Source organism: Macaca thibetana, chromosome 10 (assembly GCF_024542745.1).
Source record: "Macaca thibetana thibetana isolate TM-01 chromosome 10, ASM2454274v1, whole genome shotgun sequence".
Lineage (NCBI taxonomy): Eukaryota > Metazoa > Chordata > Mammalia > Primates > Cercopithecidae > Macaca > Macaca thibetana.
Window position 1 is genome coordinate 62,000,477 of NC_065587.1, and position 18,380 is coordinate 62,018,856.

At 55.2% G+C, this 18,380-nt stretch overlaps 2 protein-coding genes across 2 annotated transcripts in view; both read right to left on the reverse strand.

Annotated features, from left to right (window-relative positions):
* Window positions 1-18,380, reverse strand: part of VSTM2L (V-set and transmembrane domain containing 2 like) — a 381,776-nt gene that overhangs the window by 55,608 nt on the left and 307,788 nt on the right. The gene's annotated exons all lie outside the window — the stretch shown is intronic.
* CTNNBL1 (catenin beta like 1) overlaps window positions 17,719-18,380 on the reverse strand; it is a 225,823-nt gene continuing 225,161 nt past the window's right edge. The window contains exon 17 of the mRNA XM_050807117.1: window positions 17,719-17,912. Coding sequence (XP_050663074.1) covers window positions 17,824-17,912 — 89 coding nt within the window. The 3' untranslated portion in view covers window positions 17,719-17,823. The remainder of the gene's footprint in view (window positions 17,913-18,380) is intronic.

Consider the following 18,380-nt stretch of genomic DNA (forward strand, 5'->3'; position numbering starts at 1 on the left):
TGCAACCTCCACCTCCCGGGTTCAAGCAATTCTCCTGCCTCCGCCTCCTGAGTAGCTGGGATTACAGGCACACACCACTACACCTGGCTAATTTTTGTATTTTTAGTAGAGACGGGGTTTCACCATGTTGGCCAGGCTGGTCTTGAACTGCTGGCCTCAAGCAATCCACTTGCCCTGGCCTCCCAAATTGCTGGGATTACAGACATGAGCCACAGTGCCTGGCCAGCTGCGTAAAAATTAAATGAGATACACATGAGAAGCATGCATTCAGCATCTGGCACAGAGTAGAGGCTCAATAAATGTTCACTGCTGACTTGTTTGTCCTCTCCGTCTCGGATAATCTATAGCTGTGAGGAATCTGGGGATCATCTTGTTGTACCACCTTGTTGTATAGGAAGGGTAACTGGGGCCCAGGGAAGGGCAGGGATTTCTGAGGTCACATGTCTCCTAATTTAGGCAGAGACAGGCCTGGATCCTGGGGGCTCCACTCCACTCCATCACAGTCCTCCATCCTGTGCCACTAGCAGCCAAAGGAACTAGAAGCCCAGCACTGGCCAGGGGAAGAGGCTGGAAAGCCTGTGTCCCCAAGGAGGCCACCTCTGGCCAAAGGTCCAGTGTGCGTCCTCTGAGCCCCGGCTCGGCCCTGGCCTCAGCATGTCCTGCGTCCATTATTCAGTCACCAAACCTGTGCCTCCTTGGTCCCTGGCGTGTCCAGAGCAGGAGCCAGCCGGGCAGTTCCTAAGGTCACCATTTCTTCCTTCTGCGCTCCTGCCTCCTCCACTGGATGAGATGTGTGAGGCCCCACTGGACCCCGAGCAGGGGCTCTCTCCCACTCCTCACCCCCACCCCAGTGAGGCTGGAAGGGCCCATTTGGTTGTCAAGAAGCAGCTGGAGGACCGCTCTAGTGTATGCAGGTTTGGGTGCCGACTGCCTCGTCCAGCCTGTGTGACCTGGGGCCTCTTCCTTCTCGGAACCTCTATTGCTTCATCTGTAAAATGGGAATAATAACAGTGCTTATTGCAGAGGGTTGTTGGACAAGTTAAATATCATTACTTACTACAGCACCCGGCTCGGTAAATGGAAGCAGTGACTACCACCAGCCAGGCCCATCAGAACCCGGCTTCCTGTGCCGCAGGCCTGATTTGGTGGACGTTCTCTCGCTGGGCCCCAGCTCAGGGGTGGAGGCGTCTGAGGAGTGAGGATGCTGGGCCTTGGGCCCTGGGGAGGACTCCAGCTCCACTGACAGTGGGAACGAGGCCCCGGGCCAGGACATGTGGACCCTGGCGGTGCTGACAGGAGTGCACAGCCCAGAACAGGGGAGCGGTCTCTTCTGCTCCGCTCCGTTCCGTCTGCCCATTTAAGAGGGACACTGCCACGCTGACCTGGGAAGGTGGCACCAGGCTGGGAGGGGCCCGCAGACCAGGCACGTTCACCTGGGTGAGCGCATCAGCAGCTGGAGCCACAGTGGAACACAAGGCTATGTCTCACTCTTAGCCCTGACCCCTGCACCACCCCGTCTACTGCACATCCTCTCCTGACATGCCCCCAACCAAATTCCTGACCTTTCCCATCTCATAAGGGGCACCCCCATCCATCACCCACCCACACCCCCAGATCTAATCCCTGCAAGCCCTGCCCATTGAACCCGGAGCTTCTTTCTCATCTGTGCACTTCTTGGTGCGCAGCCCCGTCTCTCAGCAACCGCAGGAACCTCCTGCCTGCCCTCTGCGCAGACACCCACACCCTGTGGTCCGTTCTGCTCCCAAAGCCAGAGGATCTTCTTCCGCAGGTGCGAAACCAATGGCCCTCCCTTGCTACAAGTTCTCAGTGACTCTCTCTCTCATGGCGTAGAATAAAATCCAAACAACTTCCTCCATGACGATCTGGGCTTCCTTCTGTGACCTCACCTCCCACCAGCTCCCCCTCACCCTCTCTTCCAGCCACTTGGCCTTCTGGCAGTTTCTAGAATGTTACATCCTCCCTCCCACCACAGTTCCCTCTGCCAGGAATACCCTCGCATCTCCTCCAGAGTTGGCTTCAGTGCTGCTTCCTGGAGGGGCTGTCTCTCCCTCTCACGCGTCTCCTAGCCCTTGGCGTCCTCCTTGGCAGGCCTGGCCATCCTGCCTGCCCACCCCTGACTGAGCTGTGAGCACTGCAAGGGATCCTTCTGCTTCTCTCCTTCTGTCCTCTCCAGCCCTAGTGCGCGGTCGGGTCTCAGTAAATCTTGCAGAATGAATGGAGGGAAGTAATGGATGAGCCAATGGAGAGCAGCAACTTCAGCCTGGGGGAGACGTGATGCACAGTGAGGCTGATGCCTGCACTCCAGCCACAGGGAAGGCCCACCCGTCAGTGACACTGGCACGCTATGTCCCTCTGGCATTTTGTATCCCTCTCAGCCTCAGTTTCCCCAGGAGAATGAGAGAGTTGGGTAGGATGACCACCAAGGCTCCTCCTCACCCTGGGGGTCTGTGTTCTGACATGTGAGGGAGGTAGGGGAGTGGCAAAGCAGGGGCCCTGGAGGTGGCTCTGGAGGGAGTTAAACCAGTTAAACCAGGTCCACACAAGGACAAAGCTCCCGTAATGAGCTATCCTGCCTCTTCGGGCAGAAGTGAGCTCACCATTGCTGGAAGTATGTAAGCAGGGGTACTAGAGAGAGGGAGCCTGAGGTTGGACCACGTGACCCGGCACACAGCCTGGAGCTCAGAAAGGCAGAGGCTCCGCTCTAGAGGTCAGTCTCTCTGTCCCTGTTAGCTGTGTGACCTCGGTAAGCTGGTTCAGCTCTCTGAATCTTGATTACCTAATCTGAAAAATGGTGATACAGCATCAGCCTTGCAGGGTTTTGAGAACATGCACGGGGCCTGGAGCAGCATCAATGTTTAATAAGCACCAGCGCCTTCCCCAGCCCAGCCTGCAGCTCTGAGATGAACGCTCTGGCCATATCAGGGACAGGTTGGTGCTTTGTCCCCAGAGTCTGGCAGGGGCCTGGTCGCCAGTTTTGGGGTTTCATGAGTGCTCCACTTGGAGCTTCGTGCCTGGGGGTCCTGGCCTTGACCATGGAGCCCAGAAGAAAGGGCAGCCTTGAGTTGGCCCCTCAAGGTGCTGGGCACCCCTGCAGATCCACCAGCCTATGAATTCTACCCCCTCTCTCCCTTATCCCTCGCCTCTACCCAGGGAGCCCCATCCTTTCCACGCCTCCCAATCACGGCAAACTACCTCATCAATCATGTTCTCTCTAATTAACTTCTAATTTACCTCTTTAGTCAAATCTGTTTACAATCAGAGACAAGAAAACATGCAGCAGCCCAAGGTACGGACGAGGGGACCAGCTCCTGGGACCGTGGAGGATCAATCAGCCCTTGACCGGGGTGGGAGCCACGGGGCTCCCCTCCCTTCCCAGTGATGGCTGGGGGCACTGCAGGGGAGGGGAGGGGTCCATGTGGCTCAGTGCCCTGGCCCCTGGCAGCCTGGCAGCCGGCATCTCCATCCCACCTCCCAGCCCAGAAGCCTCTCCCGCCCAGCCCCCCAACGCCAAGTCGCCAGCCCCAGCCCTCCCCAACTCCTCGCGTGTGTTTTTCTCTCCTGACCCTCCCACCTCTCTAGGGAAAGCTCATCAGGAGCGCGCGTCCTGTCTCTCGCCGGCTGTGTGGACTTGGAAAATGGCTGAGCAACTCTAAGCTTCTGCTTCCTCATTGGCAAAGTGAGGAGTAAAATCACATCACCCGCCCCGCAGGAGCCAGTGAATACAAAACATAGGCAGCCCAGCCAGCGCCGTGCCTGGCCTGAGCACTGACCCGCATGGACAGAGCGCTGGTCCTTGTTTACTTTTATATTTTGGATGTTTTAATTTTTTGAAATGTCCAATGAATCTCAAACCTATAGAAAAGTTGCAGGTACAGTTCGTGACGCTGCTCCAGGCCCCGTGCAGGTTCTCAAAACCCTGCAAGCCTGATGCTGTATCACCATTTTTCAGATTAGGTAATCAAAATCTCATCCCTGAATATTTTACTGTGTATTTTCTATAACAAAGACACATTCTTATATAATCAGCAGACGACCGCCAGAATAGGGAAATTCGTGTTGAAATAACTCTAGTGTCTAACCCAGTGAAAGCCTGAGTTGTTTTTAATCCCACTGCACCACTTGCTGGACGTGTGACCTTGACTAAGCCGCAGCGACCCTCCTAGACCTGGTCTCCTCATCTGTGAAGGGTGGTCCAGGTAATGCTCCCATCGGCAGGGAGTTGTGAGAATTGTGAGCCAACGCCTGGGAAGCAGCATGGGGTGGGGAGTGCTGTTACTCTCTCCCTCTCAGGTGCAGACACAGAGGCTCAGGGCCAAGCGTGGTGGCTCACGCCTGTAATCCCAGCACTTTGGGAGGCCGGGGTGCACAGATCACCTGAGGTGAGGAGTTCGAGACCAGCCTGGCCAGCATGGTGAAAGTACGTCTCTACTAAAAATACAAAAATTAGCCGAACGTGGTGGTGCGTGCTTGTAATTCCAGCTACTTGGGAGGCTGAGAGGCAGGTGAATTGCTTGAACCCAGAAGGCAGAGGTTGCAGTGAGCTGAGATCGTGCCATTGCATTCCAGCCTGGGTGACAGAGTGAGACTCCATCTCAAAAAAACAAAAACAAAAACAAACGGAGGCTCAGGGAGAGTGGCCACTCGTTGCAGGTCATACACGGGAAGGTGGGAGTCAGAGCCCACGGCCCGGAAGAGGCAGAGCCTGGCAGGCATGGCGGGCACGTTCTCCATTCAGAGAGAGGGAACTGGGGCTCGGAAAGCCCATGGACTTTTTTCTTAGGCCTCGGCCTGCGAGCAGGGAGTCAGCACGTGGTAAGAAGGGAAAAAGCATAGAGAAAGGATAAAGATTATTCATGGTGCACCAACAACACCAGGAGGAGGCCACTCATGGAGGGGCTGGAGGGAGGGCACCCCCAACGCTGGGGACCCTCAGAGGGGCCTATGACACACCAAGGTGAAGGACCCAGCAGAGGCGGGCAAGGGGCTACCGACTTGGCTGTGGCCCTGGCCTGTTTTCGAAGCAGACCCCTTTTGCCCACAATTCCATCTACCTACTCACTAGCTGATACATCTGTTCACTGGCTCATTTGGTTTGCACACACTCTTCCCTGTTTCTGGACCATTCCTCCGGCTCCTCCCACAGCTGTTCCCACTCACCCTTCAGGTCTCAGCTCACACCTCGCCTCCTCAGAGAGGACTTCCGGGACCATCTGGCCTTGCACAGACCTTCCTACACCCACACTCCAATTTGCTGGATCTCATTAGCTTGTGCATTTTCTTCCTATCATTTTATTTATTTATTTGTTTATTTACTTATTTTGGGCGTGGAGTTTTGCTCCTTTTTACCCAGGCTGGAGTGCAATGGCGTGATCTCAGCTTACTACAACCTCCACCTCCCGGGTTCAAGCAATTCTCCTGCCTCAGACTCCCGAGTAGCTGGGATTACAGGCACACGCCACCATGCCTGGCTAATTTTGTATTCTTAGTAGAGATGGGGTTTCACTATGTTGGCTAGGCTGGTCTCGAACTCCTGACCTCAGGTGATCCACCCACCTCGGCCTCCCAAAGTGCTGGGATTACAGGCATGAATCACCACGCCCGGCCTCCTATCATTTATTTATTTATTTATTATTTTTTTGTAAGAGACAGGGTCTCACTGTCTTGCCCAGGCTGGAGTACAGTGACGCCATCATGGCTCACTACAGCCTCGAACTCCTTGGCTCAAGCAATCCTCCTGCCTCAGCCTCCTGAGTAGCTGGGACCACAGGCATGCACCACCATGCCTGGCTAATTTTTAAATTTTTGTAGAGATGAGGTCTCGCTTTGTTGCCCATGCGGGTCTTGAACTCCTGGGCTCAAGTGATCTGCCCGCCGTGGCTTCCCAGTGCTGGGATTACAGACATGAGGCACTGCGTCCGGCCCTACCATTTATTCCCATCAGGAATCATATCGTTGAATTCCCTCCCTTTGGTTGGCTGGTTAGGTTGTTTAGTGTCCATCTCCTCTTCATGAGTTCTTTGAAAGCAGAGATCTTTGTCTGTTTTGCTCATTTCTGTCTCCCCAGAGCCCAGCGTTGTGCCTGGCACATTCCTTCCTGTCTGCCCTGGTGCCGGCCAATGTGGGGAACACGGAAATGGAATCAGACCGGGGCTCTGCCCTCACCTGCTCGCATCTTCCTGAGATTTAATCACAGAATCTCGCAGCAGGCAGGGACAGCCAAGTCCAGCTTCCTGCCCGTGATGCTACTGGATGGGACTAACCCTCCTGGGGACAGACCTCCAGGTGTGCTGGCGAGAAGAGAGGCAGCACCCACAGGAGGCACCCCAGGCAGAGCCCCATCTCTAGGGTCAGCAGGTGTGGGCTCAAGCCCAGCTCCGCCCAATCTTGCTGGGCCCCAGCTGGGCTGCCCTGGCTGTCAACCTGAAATGACACCTGAAATGACTTCCACGCCTCCCCATTCGTCTCTGGGAGCCCTGGATCAGTACTGTGGGGAAGAGGGGAGGTCTGTGTGTGAGCCTCCGCCTGGGGAGTGGGGGTCTTACTTGAGGGCTGGGAGATACATCTTGTCGCCACGGCTTAAGGGGGAGGGGTGGCAGCTCTGGTGGTGGGGATGGCGCCCCTGCTGTATGGCGGTGCTGTTGTTCATATTTCTATTTCCCTGCCTGTGTTTCTCTTCCAGACTGTGTAATTAGGTGTCCGGAGTGCCGCCGATTCTGTTCCGATAGAATTTGCCTTGTTTAATCGGTAATAGGGCGGCTGCCTCTGACAGCTGTTTTTTCCTGGAAAAAAAATAAAGGCAGTTAGAGATGGAGTGAGTTGGGAGGCATTTGGGAATCGGGCTTCTTGGCTTGTCTCCACCTTCACCATAGACTTGCGGGTGACCTGGTGCCTGTCCCTTCCCCTTCTGGGGCCTCAGTTTGCCCATCTGTAAGACGGGGGAGTTGGGCCTTGTGATGCCTGAGCTGTGACTTTGAACTTAAAGGTTGGTCAAGCACCTGCTGCATGTGCCGTGCTGTGACAGGGTGTGGGGCTGAGCTCGGGAAAAAATCACTCACTCCGGTGCCAGAAAAGAGGCATTTAAATCCAAGGTGGCATTTTTGTCACTGTGTTCTTAATTTTAATTGCCATTTAAATAAACTAATGATAATTAATAACACTAATAACGTACTGTCCTTTGTCTGGGAGGATGACATTGCAGACCCACTGTCCCGAGGTGGAGCTGGGCTGCACTGACCCCTCCCTCCTCTCACCTCCTGCTCTTCCTCCCTCCCGACTGTGTCCCTGGTCATGTGTGCTCATCACTGGGGTGCGATCGCCTCTTAAAATGATGGTCTCTCTCGTGAGACCATGGGCTGCTCCAGAAAGCCAGGGGCCAGTTGAGTCACTCTCATATCCTCCAAACCAGGGAGGAGCTGCCTAGAGAGGGGACCAGTACATGCTGGATGGATGAATGGCTAGACGGAAGGCTAATGGGAGAGGCGGGTGAAGGAATTCAGGAGTGGCCTTCTTCTCAGGCCAGGTGAGGTGACTGAGCTGTCTCACGGATCCCACCTCTGCTTTGAGCCCCCTCGTCTCCCCCTCACTCACACACACACATCTGGCTGCTCCTCGAATATGTGCGGCACACTCGAGGCTTTGCCTCGCTATTTCCTCTGCCTGGAATATTACTCCCAGCTTCCCCCGGCGGCTGCTGTGCTCACCAGTCCACTCTCAATCCGACATCGTCTTCTTCGAGGACCTTCCCTGACCGTCCAGCCTGAGTGGCCACCCTCCCTTCCAGTCACTCTGTTATTTTCCAGCCGCCCTGCTGTGTGTCTGCCTGCCTGTTTACTCTGGGTCTCCCGCTCCTCCAAGGCAGCGGGGCTGGGAGCGTTCTGCCTCGTCTGCTGCGAAATCCCCACAGCCCCGCGCAGGGCCGGCTCACACGCTAAGTGCTCAGAAGTGACCTGCTGCAGGGGTGTTGGAGACTCACCTCCAGGGTGGCGTGCCCTGTGCTGGGCACCAAGTGCAGAAACGGATGAAAACAGCCCCGTCCTCAGGCAGCAGGACCTGGGACTCATCATGACCTGGCTGATGGCGGGTTGTGTCTGCATCCGTCTCCCTCGCCAGGGCAGGACTTGTGCTCCTGAATCCCCGAAAGGGCTGCCCAGAGCTAGTCCTGAGCAAGGAACAGAATCGAGGCCGGGCGCGGTGGCTCACGCCTGTAATCCCAACACTTTGGAAGGCCGAGGCGGGCGGATCACAAGGTCAGGAGATCGAGACCACGGTGAAACCCCGTCTCTACTAAAAATAGAAAAAAATTAGCCGGGCGCAGTGGCGGGCGCCTGTAGTCCCAGCTACTCGGGAGGCTGAGGCCGGAGAATGGCGTGAACCCGGGAGGCGGAGCTTGCAGTGAGACGAGATTGCGCCACTGCACTCCAGCCTGGGCGACAGAGCGAGACTCCGTCTCAAAAAAAAAAAAAAAAAAAAAAAAAGGAACAGAATCGGCCAAGAGGAAATGGGAAGTAGCGGGACCAGGGAGTAGAAACGGAGGTGGGTGGCCTTGTGAGCCGACAGATGAGGGAGCATCCGTGGGGGCTGGAAGCTGTGGCTGGAATCCACTAGCGGCTCGGGCCCGCAGCACTTTGGTTTACAAAGCGCTTGCTGTATACAGGCGGACTTTTTGCTCCTAAGGGACTTCGCCTTGGGAGGTTACTGACGATGGATGTTTTACGGGTTTGCTCAGTTGTTCTGGTATAAATAATGATGAATCCCCTTGTAGTCCAGTGGGGAACAGTCTAGTCTCATCTTACAGTATTTCAAGAATATCAGTAATGACGACGTCAGCCTGGATCAGCACTTTACAGCTGGTCAAGGCCTTTGCGTGCATCAGCTTGTGGCAGGTCTCCACAGTGAGGGGTCTTGTGTGGCACCATCCCCCCATATCACAGATGAGGAGACTGAGACTCAGGGAGTGAAGCAGCTCGCAGAACTGGGGAGTAGCAGGGCTGGGATTTGAGCCCAGGCAGCTTGGCTCCAGTGTCCACGTCCTGTGCTCGCTCCCCACACGGGTCCGCGGGCCCAGCCCGGAGGAGATCAGGCGGCAGGTGGGCCCAGGGGCCGGCCTGGGGAAGTTGGGTCTGTGCATCTTTGGATCTTCCCCCAGGACAGACAGACTTCTGCTTGCAGTTGCTAAAAGAAGTGCCTGTCATCAGGCCCTATTCCCAGGCCATGTCCTGTCACGGCTACTTAATGAGCTTAACCAATAATCATGGGCCCTGGCACGTTGCCAGCTGGGCCTGTCCATTTGGCCAGTGTTCCTGGCCTCACAATCACTGACTAGGGGAGGTGGCCATGGGGCCGAGGGAGGGGTCTAACGGTCCCCAATTCTTTGAGTGCTGGCAGCCATGACCAAGGTCATAGGCAGAGCTGTGTGACCTTGGGCAAATTCTTTGATTTCTCTGTGCTTCCTTTTCTTATCTGTAAGATGGAAGTGAGCATGCCTACCTTGGAAGAAGCTACAAGGATGCAATGAAGTGCTAGGGACAGCAGCCTTCATTCGGTTCAGAGACTGCATGACGCACACTAGGCACTTGGTCAGCTTTTTTTTTTTTTTTTTTGAGATGGGGTCTAGGCTGGACTGCAATAGCACCATCTCGGCTTACTGCAACCTCCGTCTCCCAGGTTCAAGCGATTCTCCTGCCTCAGCCTCCCAAGTAGCCGGGATTACAGGCACCCACCGCCATGCCCAGCTAATTTTGTATTTTTAGTAGAGACAGGGTTTCATCATGTTGGCCAGGTTGGTTTTGGACTTCTGACCTGAAGTCATCCACCCGCCTCGGCCTCCCAAAGTGCTAGGATTACAGGCGTGAGCCACCATGCCTGGCCAGCACTCGGTGAACCTTCTACCCCAGTCCTTCCAAAGACTCACACTTTGACGACGTGTAGGTTCAAGAAAACATAATCCCGGCCTCACCATGCTTGAAAGAAACAGAAAAAGGCTTCTGTGGCAGAGCAGAGACCTGGATACTCATCTGTGTCTGTCACTAACTGAAGGGGAGGCGTAGATCCTAGTTCTCTCTGAGCCTCAGTGTTCTTATCTGCAAAATGGGCTGGCAATAGGACTCAGTGAGATGGTGTGTGCCAAATGCTTAGTATAGAGCCAAGCATTTGATTAATGCTAAAGAATGGAGCTGTCACTGTGGTAGTTTCTGAGTGCCAGACCTGCAGACCCTGTGTGATCTTAGGACAGTCACCTACTTTTTAAAAATTTTTTTATTTTTATTTTTATTTTTTTGAGACAGAGACTCACGCTATCACCCAGGCTGGAGTGCAGTGGTGTGATCTCAGCTCACTGCAACCTCTGCCTCCCGGGTTCAAGTGATTCTCCTGCCTCAGTGTCTTGAGTAACTGGAATTACAGGCATGCGCCACTGCACCCAGCGAAGTTTTGTATTTTTAGTAGAGATGGGGTTTCACTATGTTTGCCAGGCTGGTCTCGAACTCCTGACCTCAGGTGATCTGCCCCTCTCCCAAAGTGTTGGGATTTCAGGCGTGAGCCACTGTGCCTGGCCCCGGACGGTCATCTCCTCTCTTGGGGCCTCTGCTCATTTGCAAAACTGGATACCTACGAGGTATGCTTTGCTCCAGGTCTGCTGTTCCAGGAATCCCTGTGTCGAACACTGCTCCCCCTGAAACTCATCTGCACTAGGTGGGGGCAGAAACTGTCATGCCCATTTCCCAGCTGAGGAGAGTGAGGTCCCTGGTTTTCAGTGACAAGTCACAGCTCTTTGCCGCCTCTTGCCTGTTCAGTGTGGGGGTGGGGCAGGGAAGGCCCAGGCTCTCCTGGGCCCCAGGGAGGCCTGGGGAGAAGGGTCTGGGTCTGGACTCTCCAGTGACTGGGGCTGAGTCGACTTAGATTGGAGGCAGGGCTGAGGGTGGGCGGGCAGATTTATTGCAGCCATTCCTCTCCCCTGCAGCGCCTGCTTCTAATGAAATTTTACGGCAGGTGGAAATGATACGACTCCGCCAGCCCTAAAAGCACTTCTATTTATTCATTAAAGATATTTATATACTGAGCAGCTCTCTCTGCCGGCCCTACCCCACTCCTGCAGGGCCAGTGAAGTTGCTCCCAGCTCTCGGTGCTGGAGGAAGGCTCCCAGGGCCCCTCTCTGCAGTGACCGGTTGGCTCCGCCTCAACGTATCCCAAATTCCCTGTCTCCAACCCACTGCCCGTTCCTGGTCCAAAGCACCAGCATCTCCTCCTGGTCCAGCGTGCACCAGACCCTTCTTGGATCTCTGCTGCCACACTGGTCTCCACAGTGTCCTTGTGGAGCCACGGGCATCTTTCCAAAATCAAATCATGTCCCTTCTGGGCTCAAACTCCCCTGAAGCCCTCAAGGCCCTGTGAGATCCGTCCTCTGCCTCACTCCTGGGTCCGGCCACAGTGGCCTCTGTGGACTCTTTTCAGGAGGGCGACGACGCTCTCCCTCTGCTCAGGACCTCTGCATCTGCGCCTCTGCTTAGGCCCCCTCATCCTCCGGCTCTTTGGCTGCCCGGCTCCTTAACATCATTCAGAGCTTAGCTCAAGCTCAAGCTCAAAGACCCTCATCAAAGAGGGCTTTCCAGGCCACTCAGCCTGAGGTCCCCCCGTTCCTCACTGCGTCCCGCTGAACCTTGGTGACTCCTTCATAACACTCAGTTGTCACTCGATGTGTCTGTTTGCATGTTTGTCTTTTGGTCTGTCCCTCGAGGATGCGCGCTCCCGGAGGCCAGGGACAATGTCTGTTTTGTTCCCCTACGTGGCTTATGAGGGGTGTTTAGTAGTTGATGAAGCCATGAGTGGTGGAGGGTCGGCTGGGTGCCGTGACCCTGACACAGGTACTGGTCTAGGTGGGACTCCCCAGGCTAGTCACTCGCTATCCTTGAGTGAAGGAGAACCGAGACTGTGAGGGTCATGTTCATGGCTCACAGTGGCTGGGCTGAGGGCAGGTGCCCACCCCTACGCTCTTGGGGGTTTCCTGGATGGGGCTGGCTCAAGCAGGCTTTCCCAGCCTTTTCCCCTGGCCCTGACCTCTGTAAGTCCATCCCCTTATGGCTTTTCCCCAGCTGCTCCCCAGGGGCTGTGGACTTTGTGTGGCTCCTTGGCGCTGCCTGGATGGCCCTGCTTGTCACCCTGCAATGGAATCTGCTTCCCCCTCATTCAGGGACTGAAAGAGCCTGCGCTGGGGGAAGTTGACACAGGAATTGTCCGGGAACAAGCTCTGTGACTCTGGACCAGCACAACCCTGGAGCCTGTCAGCTTCTGCCGTGGCCGGGAGCTCGTTGAGCCCCCATGCCATGCCAACGTCAAGGTAGTTGGGCCTCCAATGAGGCAGCTGAAAGCCCCGAAGTCTCCAGAGCCCTGTATTTTATTGTGCCCCAGTCCTCTGCCTGGCCAGTTCCCTCTGCCTCAAAAGACTTTCCACCTCTTGCTTTCGAGGCTCATGGCCATCATTAAGACTCTGGTGAAAGTTGTTCAAGACACAGGGTGCGTGGTCCCCCAGGCAGGGGTCCCTCCTCTGTCCCACAGCCTTTGCTCACCTCTATGAAGCCCACTGTCACTCTACGGTGATGCCCTGTTTGACTATGCTGAGAGCTTGAACCGCATCTCAACCTTCGTTGCACCCCTCAGCGCCCAGCCTGGGCCTGGCACATGGTAGGTGCTCAGCAAGTGCTTCCTGGGAGGTGTATGGAAGGAGGCACATGGGGTGAGGAGAGCAGACTGGTGGGATGATCTGGACGAGAAGCAATTTGGGCTGTGTGCACAGGCAGGGGTGGGTGGATGGGGTGGGGGGACAGGCAGTAATCCTCACTGCAGCCGTGCCAAACGGTGGCTCTCCTCACTGCTGCAGATGGAAAGCCCCACCTTCCAGATGTTTCTCAGATTCCCTCCCTTCCCATGGGACAGCAGCCAGGGCCACATCCATGTGACTGCCCATCCCTAGCCTGGAAACCTGGCCCAGGGCCTCCATGCAGGGGAGGATGGCAGCCAGGCACCGAGATGTGGCAGGGACAGGCTGAAGGGTGCTGGGCCTCTGCAGAGCCACACGGGCTTCAGTCATGGGGTTGGGGAAGGGCTGCCCTGCTGGGGCTTCTGCTCCCAATGTGTTCTGTGCCACGTTCTCCAGCCTCACCAGGCCCTCTCTAGCAACCAGCAGGAAGACAGGGTGGCTCTGAGATTAGGAGCAGGGGTCTGCCTGGGTTCTATTCCCAGCTGTCACTCTAAACCACTGCCCCCCTCAGTCTGGTGTCCTCAGCTGTGGAATGGACGTGATGAGGCAAGTACCTACATGTCAGGCTGGGCGCTCACGCCTGAAATCCCAGCACCTCAGGAGGCCGAGGCAGGAGGACTCCTTGAGCCCAGGAGTTTGGGACCAGCCTGGGCAACAACAAAAGGAAGTGCCTACATTTCAGGACTGAGGGTGAAACGAGCTAATCTGAGGAAAGTACTTAGCTCAATGAGTCAAGAGCTCAATGAGTCAAGAGCTCAATGAGTATTAGCTAATATGGCGCACGTGTAATTCTATTCTAGCGCACTAAATGACCTCACTTATAGGAGAAACGCAGATTAAAGCAACAAGCAGGCCGCACTGTTCACCCACTGAGGCGAAGTGCTGAGCCTGCTAACAGCGCGCTGGTTAGGGTGCGTGTGGGCAGAGGACACTCGTGCATGCAGTTGACAAAAGAAGGGCAGTGTGGCCATATATATCAATGAAAAAGGCACACTCTTTGACTTGGCAATGCTACTTGGGAGTCTAAACTCAAACGTGTGTGAAATGACGCCCTGTACAAGGATGATCACTGCAGCATTGTAATAGCTAAAGATCAGAAACAGTCTGAATGTCCTTTAACGCAATTAACAACATCATGGTACAGCTCTGCGATGGGGTGTGCGTATTAAAGGAGTGGAGGCAGCTGTGTGTGGTGATGGGGAATGAGAAGCAAGGTGCACGACAGAGGACACGATGATGCCACCATTTGTGTTAGAAATATGTTTATTCACTCGGAAACACATAGGAGTCTCTGAAAGGGAAAGGGTACTGCCGCTCATGAGCCGTGGTAGCTTCTGGGGAGAGGTGCTGGGCGGCCGAGAGACACAGCTGGCAGGGAGATGCGTGCACTGTGTGCCCTTACACACCGTCTGAGGTTTACACCAAGGGCACGTGTTACCTAATCAAGAAGGTGACTGAGAAACGCTTGCCATTTTCCCCAGCACAGATAACGAAGGCCCACCGCTGTGCCACCAGCCACTTTCCATGTGTGCCGAAGAGCCAGACAGATTGAAAAATGCGGGTCTGCTTTTACCTCCACTGTTGGGTAAGGAAATCTCATCAAGAAGCCTTGCCTTTAGGAAAGCGAGTCTCGTCTCCCTGTTGACACTAAATTGACGCCCTCAGTCACGGCAGAAGATGCCACCTGCGCACTGGTGCTACCATGGGTGTGACTGAGGGATGCCTTCCAGCGGCCCTGACAATGCGTTTCCCCAGATAAGGAAGGCACACAGCCTGCATGCAAATCTCTGAATTAGAGACGGCCCATCTTGCTGCTGCTGAATCCAGGCGTACGACCACCACAAACGGAGCAGCAAGCCGCCACGGAAGATGAGAGTGGAATCCTATTTCCCCTGTAAAGAAACCCTGGCTAATATGGCTAAAAGGCAATGTGATTGCCACGTCTGGGTTGGAAAGGGAATACTGCCTCTCTGGATGCTATGGTCTGGTCCCACTCAGCTACGGACATGAGGATGAACATGGAGAAGCTTTGCTTGAAGGGGCAAATTTAGACTGAACCCCTACAGTGGGCAAAGAAGTCAGGTTCGGAGACACAGGTCAAGGGCAGCCCTTCTTGGAAGCCCAAGAAGTTCCCCCAGAGGAGAGGTGCTGCTCTGTGAGGCAGACTGTTTCTTAGTTTCTTAGGCAGGCGGTCAGCTGCCTGCGCCCGAGAGCTGGGACCACGCCCCAGGAGCCTGGGGTGGGCAACGAGTAGCTCTCCCTGGCCCTGAAAAGCTTGCGGGGCCTTGGGTCGTTGAAATCAGGGAGTGGTGGTGGCTGCTTTCTCCTTACCCTTTCTCCTTGGTCCCTCGGGCCCTGGAACTGTATTCCCCTGCTGCACCCGAAGGGACTACACCTCTCATTGCCCCCAACCCTCCCCACACAAAACTGATGGAAAAGGGGACCGCTTCCTCACTTGTTAAGGGAAGAGTTCCAACTTGCTTTTAGCAAAGGGACAGAATCTCAGGAGGCTGCCGCATGCGAAGCAGGGCAAGGCGTGGCAACCGTGGCTGGGGGGCAGTGCCTGAGCCACCCCAGCCCTCCCTTCCTATGTTGGCCTCTGGGAGCTGGTGGGGAGGCCTGGGCTTCCGAACACGGCTGGCAGAACGCTGGACAGAACTCTGGAGAAGAATCAGACGGCAGCGGCTGCCTCCAGGGGCAGGAAGTCCTAGGTGATGGGAGAGGAGGGGGTGGACTCCTCACTGCCTAGCTTTTTGTTAAATTTTGAACTCCTATACCGTTTGCAAGCATTACCTGGCTAAAATTAAAATTGAAAAAGAAAATCAAGGTGAAGGACTGATGATGTCTAAAGTACCGATCTTAGCTGTAGAGGGCTGCTTCTCTAAGTTACACCTGGACATGCTCTATTTTTTGTGAATTCATTAAACCACACAACAGATGAAAGGATCGGAGCACGGCGTCAGCTGGCACGGTGTGACTCTTCCAGGTCGAGGAGCTCGGGGGGAGAGGGTGTGGACTGTGCCGTTGGACAGGCCTGGCTAGAATGTGCGTTCTGCTGCTGGTTGGCTGCAGGGCCTTGTGCAGCTATTACCTTCTCTGAGTCCTCAGCCTTGGCTTGCATAAATTGGGGACAACAATGCCACTGGGCGTTCGGTATGTGCCAGCTACTACAGTTACAGAAAAGTCAAGGAAGAACTAGACCCAAAGTGACAGTGCCGCCATCTGATCCTGTGACAGGCCCTGTCACACTCTCCTGCCCCTCTCTGCAGGGACGCTTACGGTTATGCACTGTCTTCCCGCCAGGCTGCGAGTAAGCACCAGCGGGTAGGGCCTGCCTTACTCACTGTTCCATCACCAGTCCAAGGCTGGACACAGAGCGGGTGCCATCTTCTTCAGGGACCTCTTGGTGGCTTCCTGGGATGGCAAACAGGTTTCGCCCAGCATGTCAACTCTGGCCAGATGGCAGTGGCCGCTTGGAGCCCTGTCCCTCAGGGTCTAGGGAGCAGCAAGAGCGGTAGGGACACAGTGTGAGGTGTGCGGCGTCCCCGGCAGCCTGTCTGTGACCCTGGGCTGCACAATGCATTGGAATGAAAGGCTGCTTTCTACATCTGGCCGCTCTTCTGCCTCCTCACTCATGGGGACTCTGCTCTTTGAGGACTGATTAAAAACATGCTAAAGCACGGCTGACTTCTGAGGGGAGACCAACCTTCTCATCACTTATGTCAAATGAGTAGAATCACAGTTCTTTTTTATTTTTTGAGACAGGGTCTTGCTGTGTTGCCCAGGCTGTAGTACAGTGGAATGATCATAGCTCACTGCAGCCTTGACCTCCTGGGTTCAAGCAATCCTCCCACCTCAGCCTCCCGTGTAGCCGAGATCATAGGTGTGTGCCACCATGCCTGGCTAATTTTTCTATTTTTTGTAGAGACAGGGTTTCACCATGTTGCCCAGGCTGGTCTTGAACTCCTGAGCTCAAAGATCCTCCCCACCTTGGCCTCCCAAAGTGCTGGGATTACAAGTGAGAGCCACCACAGCCGGCCTGAAATCAGAATTCTGAAGTCACAAATGTGTGTGGGAAGAACCAAAGGAAGCAGCAGCTACAAAGCCACGACGGTGCCTTCGCCGCTGTGCTGCAGGCTTGCTGAGCATGGCTTCCTCAGCAGCAAATGGGTATGAGTGGCCCCACTGTGCAGGTGAAGAAGTGAGACTCGGAAAGGTGAAAGTCACTTATCCAAATGTACAGCTAAATCAGCCATTTGTGGTGGCACCTCCCTCTCAGCTGAGGGGCTGAGGTGGGAGGATCGCCTGAGCCCAGGAAGTCAAGGCTACGGTGAGCCGTGGTCGCACCAGTGCACTCCAGCCTGGGCCACAGAGTAAGACCCTGTGTCTTAAAAAAACAAAACAAAACCCCAAACCAGAACAGAATGTACAGCTGGTAATGATGCGGTGGGGATATGGACCCAAACCTGTCCACTCTAAAGCGGTGGCTCTCACCCTGATGCACGGAACCACCGGGGAGCTTTGAGCAGCCCAGATGCCAGGGCCTCACTGAGATTTGATGCTATTTGTGCGGTGGGGCCCACGATGGGATCTGGTAATCCTCCATGCAGCCCCCACCCGAGTGGTCTGACATGCAGCAGGGCTCTGCATGCTCTGAGGGCTGTGCTGTGTGGTTGGCCTCCCCATGGAGCTGGAGCATGAGGCCCAGGCCTCGGGTCCCACATCTAGACTCTAGCTGGGCCCCCACTCCAGCCTCACAGCAGCACCACCTGCGTAGCCACGGTGGCGAAGTTGTCACTGCTACGCCCTGAGCCTCAGCTGTCCCCCTGGCGGAGTGAGGCTGCCCACGGGCCTTCCCTGGGGGCGTCCTGAAGTAGCTGCTGCGGGGAGGGGGGAAGGGAGGGCTAGCAGGCGAAGCTTCACTACAAAGAAAATCGGCTCAGGGATACCAAAACTAGCTTTAATTTGTCCAAAAGCCACACAGAGTTGTGTAGAAACTGATCCTGGGAGGGAGGCTGAGACAGTCCATGGTGCGCAGGCCCCAGGTGCCTCTAGAAGTTCTCCAGCAAGCCCAGGATGCGCTTTTGCTCGTTCTCCCGGAACTCCGGGCTCCGGCCGTCCCCGATGTTCTCTGCATACTCTAGGGGGACAAAGATAGAGTCAGGAGTGGATCCCAGGCATGGGGTCCACCATGGCTGTGTCGCTTCATATCTTTCCCAGAACCCCAGCTCCCACAGAGGTACAAGTTGCCCTAATGCCCCCACTGTAGCCAAATTCCTTGGGGCCTTGCCTTCGAGGCCCTCAGTGGAAAGGTGCCAACTTATCTTTCCTTGCTTGGATTCCCCTCCTAGCCACACCCTTCACTTCCGCCCTCATTTATTTATTCACTTCACCCTCATTTATTTACTCACTCAACACACACGGCGTGGATGCTACTAAGGTCTGAATGTTTGTGTCCCCTCTAGGTTCTTACCATCTAATTACAAGATTAGATTAGGTCTAGATTAGGTCTAATCTAGGGGGATTAGACTCTTGCAAAAGGACTCCAGGGAACTCTCAAGACCCTTTGCCCTTCTCCCTTCTGCAATGTGAGGATGCAACAGGAAGG